This window comes from Electrona antarctica, assembly GCF_951216825.1.
Source record: "Electrona antarctica genome assembly, chromosome: 5".
Lineage (NCBI taxonomy): Eukaryota > Metazoa > Chordata > Actinopteri > Myctophiformes > Myctophidae > Electrona > Electrona antarctica.
The window spans coordinates 17,771,129-17,778,628 of NC_136810.1; the positions used below are offsets into that span (position 1 = coordinate 17,771,129).

General features: G+C 42.2%; 1 protein-coding gene across 3 annotated transcripts in view; it reads left to right on the top strand.

The window, feature by feature from the left end:
* The window catches only part of cadps2 (Ca++-dependent secretion activator 2), a 229,821-nt gene extending 222,656 nt beyond the window's left edge, over window positions 1–7,165 (top strand). For 2 of the 3 annotated variants that reach the window (XM_079501503.1, XM_079501504.1), the window contains 2 exons: window positions 1,646–1,750; window positions 3,832–7,165. In XM_079501503.1, coding sequence (XP_079357629.1) covers window positions 1,646–1,750; window positions 3,832–4,002 — 276 coding nt within the window. In that variant the 3' untranslated portion in view covers window positions 4,003–7,165. The remainder of the gene's footprint in view (window positions 1–1,645; window positions 1,751–3,831) is intronic. The other variant, XR_013790062.1, reaches the window with a different exon arrangement.
* Window positions 7,166–7,500: the final 335 nt, after the last annotated feature.

Genomic DNA, 7,500 nt, shown 5'->3' on the forward strand with positions numbered 1-7,500 from the left:
ATTTAAGGGTGTACTCACTTTTGTGGCCAGCAGTTTGGAATTAATGGCTGTGTTTTTAGTTATTTTGAGGCGAAAATAAAATCGACACTGATATCCGAGCTGTACACTTAGTGACTACTTCACATTGTATCAAAGTGTAATTTTTTCAGTGTTGTCTCACGAAGAGATATAATTATAAATTTGCAGACATGCGAGGGGTGTACTCACATGTACCGTATATTTTCTCAGTACGACAGAGCATAAATTAGATGTAATGGACAAACTCGGCGAATCGACGTCCCTGTCACCCTCCCACGGTCCCACCACCAGCCAACACGCACGCGCACACACACACACACACACACACACACACACACACATCCCTTCCTACATGTCCATATTTCCTCCATCTGTTTCCGCTCTCGTTCTTTTAATCAGCTCAATTAAAGAGCATCGCCACTTTCAATTTCCTCGGCCCGCCCGCTCCCCACCGAGGGCGAGGTGGCCAAGCTATAGCTATATATTAGTACGCGTCTCGGCTCCCGGGGACGCACATTAACGTTTTATTGGTGCTGCTTGGGTAGTTTGTACATACATACACAGCACAGCGGCATTTTATTTTGGCCTGAAATTAGATGGAATTCTACTGGAAACCAAAGAAAGACCAGGTGGTGTCCTGCCTCCACCACTCAATTACCTGCTCATCAGGATGCTCTTCATTGCTATAGTCCTCACTACCTATAGGCTGCCTACGCACGCACGCACGCACGCGCACGTTCCATCAAACATTATCTGGTTTGGGTTTTAGTGATGATATATTTATGATTTATGTATTTGTATATTGCTCAGTGCGTCGCAAATAATGTTTTAGTAACAGAAAGAGAAAACAAGTGAAGCCGCGCTGCTCCGCTGTACATGATGTGCATGCAGGCCCCCAGAGCGTCTGGGAAATGTTGCAGCCACCCCACCCTACTGGCCAAAGCTGGAACTGCAGGCGGGCGAATATACCTGCCCGAGCAAACGAGTGCGCAGCTGGGGTTAAACACAGAGCGCTCGTTCATGAATATTGGTCCAGGTTTCCAATTCTGGTGCCCAAATCAAGGAAATGCAGAAGTATAGAACGTATACTTCCGGGTGCTTCAAACGCCCACTGAGCAACTTCCATTGAAATGAATAGCTGTGGGTGGGGCAGTCCGCTCTCTAGTTTATATATATAACTGTGTGTATGCCTTCTGCCTGCACTACTGCTAAACATATCACACCTGCCTGAAGAGCTTTATCATACCTGCTGTTCCACCTGTATCTTCTTATCAGTATTATTTTTATTTTATTTTTGAGGGGCGCTAGATCCCCACCAATGGGGCGCTAGAGCCCCACCAATGAGGGGCGCTAGAGCCCCACCAATGAGGGGCGCTAGAGCCCCACCAATGCCTGGCTTTTGAAATGATGTCATATGGCAGCCAGGTCTATGGACTTTTAATGTTTCTTTAGAGCACTTAACAAAAAACACACTGCAATCATGTCTCGTAACGTAACACAGTGGGCGCACCTCACTTCACAAGAGTGTGATTTGTTTTACTTCATTACATCCAGTATTATATTGTTTTACTATCTGTTCTTATGTTGTTGCTGGTGGGCATATATTTATATGTATTTGTTTTTGCAGCAATGGTACACCAGCACCATGAAGGCAGTGTGTTTGTGGCTGACAGACAGGATGGACCTACAGCTTCACATGTATCAGCTGAAAATACTCATCAAGGTCGTTAAGGTAACAATCTTCACATATATCAGCTGAAAATACTCATCAAGGTTCTTAAGGTAACAATCTGGGAACCCATTCTGTTAAAAAAACATAAATCACACCCGTGTGAAGTGACTCAGGGGCGTAAAATAGACACTGTGGCGCTCATTTATCAATGGAGTGCAAATTCTGCCTCAAATTCGAGCGTGGGTTTTGGGGTGAATTTTTGAAATTTGTGAAAGTTAATTGTCCATTCATGGTCAATGGGAATTTAATTTTTGTGTAGGACAAAGTATGTGCACACACAACTAAAGCTGGATATAGGAGGGGCCAGCGCCCCGCAAAAAGAAAAGAGATTACTTTGTTTTTCAGGGGCACTAGCCCCTCCTATATACAGGTTTAATGTTTGTTTTTAGTTCAATGTTTGTTTTAAAAACGCCATTGACAATGAAGGGAAAGTTTCCGTCATCTTGTCCCTAACACAAACATTAAATCCCATTAACACACCCCGTGCGGGAAAGGGATTTCTACGTGGTTCGAATCCCAACGGTCCGGTGCGGGACACGTAGATGTCCGTTTACCGCATGTTTTTATTGATTACTTTCAATCGCCTTTCTACACACCCGGGCACTTTACCAACAGTCTTTCCACCTCGGAGGAAAAAACAGCAGGCGAACTAAAACCGCTCCTAATTAGGCTTTCTGTTCAGGAAGAGTACGTTACTACAAAAGCAGGTGTTACATAAAGGTACATATCTCCAGAATGGAAGATGGTAAAATCATTTTTTTTAATTAGAGTGGACAACTTACGCTTTCTTTTGAGGTATGCTGTGTGATTCTCGCTATAAGAGAACATTTACTGTCTGCCTAGGAAAAGGTTGTTCGTCCAATGCTATCATCGTAGCAGTGAGGGGCATGCAGTTAATCAGAATCGTTAACAATAAAGAGAAATTGAATGTTTGTTTTACATCATCATTACATCACAGCAACATGAGTTAGACTTTAATATATTAGCGCCCCTCACTTCACACGGGTGTGATTTTTACCTCTGGAGGCACCACCTCCTTTTTTGTGTAGAAACGAGTAGTGTGTTTCGCTCCTCCCCTTTCTTAGTCCACTTCCTTTTATTTCTACTAACAACAACAGTACATGTTGCCAATCAGTGTCTGAGCTCAGATGACATTCGTATTTGTCTTAAGGGTCAATTAAAGCTTCCCGCGAATAAATCAGCAGCTCCATATATGGGCACAAAAGGGGGCATGCCCATATACGGGGGCCGTATATGGGCATGCTGACTTGGAGTTCGCCTGCTGTTTTTTCCTCCGAGGTGGAAAGACTGTTGTGAGGCGGTTAGTGTTGCTGCCGAGCCTGCCCAACTCTCGTAACACAACACAACGCATTTGCAATGTTCCATCTGATAAAGATCATCATGATAAAGAAATAACCGCTCGCAGAGGGACGATACAATCCATGAGTTTTTTTGTTTGAGTATGAAGAAAAAAGGAGATAGAAATCTGACAGACAGACACTCAGTCACACTTGGCCCCCGTATATGGGTATATAATGATCACATCAGGGATCTCCATTATATGGGCATAAAAGAGACAAGGACTGACAGATACAACTATATATAGCCCTACGAAAAGGAATCATGTTATCGTACTGTTGCAGAGTGCTGTTCAACAGGTTAATATACAGGGCTAATATGATGAAATAAAATTGGAATATAAAAGAAAATACTTCTTCAGCTCCACTGAGAGGTTGAGGTAAAAAGTGAGATGCAGCAGCTTAATTGTTAGTCTTTTCATAGACTGCTGTAATGAGCAGTAAGTTAGTAACACACTTGACTTAGTTCAGACTTAATGAAGCAAATAATGGACTGTAGAGCTAAAACACCAAGAAACGCACAACGCAAACAGAAAGTACTTGTGCTCGTGTTGAGCTTCAGTCCCCTGCTGTTGTTCTGAGCTTTTCTCAGCGTTCTTGTCGGGCAGAAACCTCCATGTTTTAACTTTTTCCCCCCCTCCATAATCACACTACGCCGCAGTGCCACACAAAAGCATCAAAAGTAGCAGTTCCACAAGCTTGATCTTGTCTCCCCCTCAACAGAAGACCTACCGGGACTTCCGGCTGCAAGGCGTGCTGGACGGCGTGCTGAACAACCAGAGCTACGAGACCGTCTACAACCGTCTGTCGGTGGAGGAGGCCACGGCCGCCGTCAGGACCGGCCAAAGCCTGCAGGGCGTCACCATGAGGGACAGTGACGAGGACGAGGACTGATGTCTGTCTGTCCGTCTGTCTGTCTCCCCAAGATGTCCCCCGCCAAAACCCCGTCCCTATATTCATATACGACCAAATCATCAGTGTTCATTGAATTCATTCATTTTTAAGGGATGTTTCACTTTGAAACATTGTTGGGGTCATTTTAACGTTTACTCTGCTGGGTTTTTTGTGAGACAGTTTTGTATAGGTTGCTCGATTCAGTATTTATATATTTTTTTATATTTATTTGATCAGACACCTTCAAACTAACCATAATTAACCATAATAGACTCATTGAAAACACCCAGCCTTCGTTTTGGTATGGATAATTAAAAGATATTGAATAAAATAAATAAATAATGAAATTAAAAGTAATTGAAAAGACTTAAAATTAATGAAGCAACCTAAAGGTTGTCTGCAGTGAAACACAAAAACCTGAGTAGACAAAAAAATGACCCCAAACATGTTTGAATGTAAAATATCCCTTTAACACTGAGGACTTTACGGTGCACCTGCTTTGCCTGTAGTGTGTGTGTGTGTGTGTGTGTGTGTGTGTGTGTGTGTGTGTGTGTGTGTGTGTGTGTGTGTGTGTGTGTGTGTGTGTGTGTGTGTGTGTGTGTGTGTGTGTGTGTGTGTGTGTGTGTGTGTGTGTGTGTGTGTGTGTGTGTGTGTGTGTGTGTGTGTGTGTGTGTGTGTGTGTGTGTGTGTGTGTGTGTGTGTGTTGTGAGATCAAAGAATATAAACAAATATAATATGAGATACATGTACAGTATATAGTAAAGGTTGTGTGTCAGAAGAACAATGTATGATGGGCAGCCAATCAAGGAACAGCCAATCAGGAGGGAGGAGTGCAGAGAAAGCGTGCCAAACGTGTCTTCGATGGGAAGACATCCATTCTCTAAGCCATCACTCTCTCTCTCTCTCTCTCTGTCTGTATATTTCTATGTCTCGCTATCAGTCTCCCCCTCTCTGTGTGCGTGCGTGCGTGTGTGTGTGTGGTCTGTCTCTCACACTCCCGTTCAGAGTGAGAATGTCCCCAGCCATATATTCTGATGATGATGTCACTTTCTCCCACTCAGTGAAGCGGTCGGTCGCCGACTGATCGCCAGCAGCAGCATGACGCAAAGCTGTTTATCAATTTGAGTTCACGTGCCGTCGGATGTCAAACTCTTAAACCCAGGATTGTGGTGTGAAACTAATATTTAATTGTTTTAATATCCACCTTCTTAACTGTAGCTATTGCAAAACATGTCATACATGCGGTCAAAAACCTCAGAGTTAATTTAAAATGAACACTTACAGTATTTTGCCGTGTATCTAACAGCAAAGAATGGTATTAACTTGTACTGGTTTTGTTTCTCTGACAGAGACGCCAACGCAACATAATCCTCTGTTAGTTTAACTGTGACAATTAGACATGCTGTACAAGGGTCCATTTTGGGGGGTTAAATGTAGGGTATGTGAGTTTATTTGGTTCAAACAAAACGTTTATTTTTAAAAGGTGAAAGCTCTATCTTTGAATAGTAATCATTGCTATGTGTTTGTTCAGTAGGCTAACAGGACTCCATTTCTCTCCAGCTCTTTATTGAACAGAAAATACATTTTAATTCAGCCAATTTGAAATTGTATACTGTTCCAGTTCCAATTGTGTCTGCTCATTTCTTTGTGTCATCAGTTCCAATTGCACTTATTGTTCTGGTATGCTTTATGGGTTCTCTCTCCTGAATGGATACAATTGGTATCCCGACCTGAATATGCATTTTCTGTTTCCTAAAGAGCTGGAGAGACAGGAAGACCCTTTTTTGAATGATTACAGTCAGAATATATAGCCATTTGACAAGTAATTTTAACAAAAAGACCACTGACACAGTAACTCTGGGGTCATGCTCATTTTATTCATGTGTGTGCATTCTTACACAGCTTTCATGACATTCATTTTCATCGATTTTAATTTTTCGTTTTCCTTTTAGTTTTTAAGACCTCAATTACAACCTGAACTGTGAAACATTCAGTGGATTTTTTTTTCTGTGGTCTGGGGTTTTTCTCTGTGCGTTCTGAAGCCTTTTGAGCTGCAATGAAAAAAATAACAATTTGCCAGCAGATGTCACTGTTGAAGGATTTTGCCTGTCAATCATCACCTCTGCTCCACCGCCACCCGACAAGTCCAAAACTGTTCAAAATTCCCAAATGGTATAAAATTAGCAGATCTGCAAGCTCAAAACATGTAGCTTAGCGCTCCGTTTCGAGCTTGTAGATCTGCAATTTCCGATGCTTTTGTGTGACGCTGCAGAATGATCAAGTAGACAGCGTTATGACTGAGATTATTATCTTATTATTTCTGCCTGGCAGCAACGATACGCTAATACCGTAGATTGTGATCGTGAGGTGACAGAGTACCGTGCAGTAAATGTCTGAAACATGTGATCTCTGGTTATTCTGAACAACAATGAGGCTTTGCAGAGCGAGGGTTAACGTGTGACATTGTCAATGTATTTATTGTATCGTTTGAGTGTCAACAGTTGGGAAAAAAAGAGTTTTACACGACACTTGCTTTGGACTCCGCCATGTGATGGTGTCACACGCCAAAAATAGAAGCTCACAACACATGTTGGACGGGTTCCAGGGGGGGTTCCAGCAAAATTGTGTTACACCTTGGCTATAGCAGATCTACAAAGCTCACAGCACATCACTTTGTGCCATGCTGCGAGCTTGTAGATCTGCTATTTTTTTTCTTTTTTTCCCCAAGTCTATACCCTTCTGAGGGTCCGTGGTACAATACATTTTCAGAGGTGGGGGGCCCGCGGCCAAATAATAAATTTGGGGGTCCTTGACACAAAACAGAACTTGTTGTAGATGTGTCTAATTGTGGCGTAAGACACCCTCACACGACGGCGTACAAGTCAGGCTTCACTTTACATTAAGAACTGTGCTCAATAGGTCGCTACTTGAGATTGGTTGGTTATGTATATTATTATTATATTACTGCTTATTTTGCAGAGTCTCGGTTGCCGTCTTAGCTGTTCTACTTCAATGAGCTTGTGTCAGTGGAGTTCAAAGGCAAACAACAAAAAAAGAGACGTGGACAAAATGTATGAAGTATATTTATATTGTGTCATTATTGTGCACCTGTTTTATTCAGGTGTGTTCCAAGTGTTATAGAATTAAAGTGTTTTTAAAGCAATCTCTGGTGTTGTGGTATTTTGGTATATCATATGCGTTTTCCTTCATTATATTCAGTTTATGCACAGTATATAGAGGGATGACTCCGAGAATCCTTTAGGAACTGAAGCAATGTTGGCACAGCCAGCTGGGCATATGCACTTAACCCATTAAAACTGGGAAAGTATCTGTATCATTTTATACTTTGGATCTTCAAAAATAGCACATCTAGGAGCTTATCGGGTGGAGGAGCTCAGATCTAGGAGCTCATATCTCATGATTCTCATCACTTCGTGCCGGTCTATGAGCTTGTAGATCTGCTCTTCTTTTTTATATATATGATGAAAATGTGTGCAA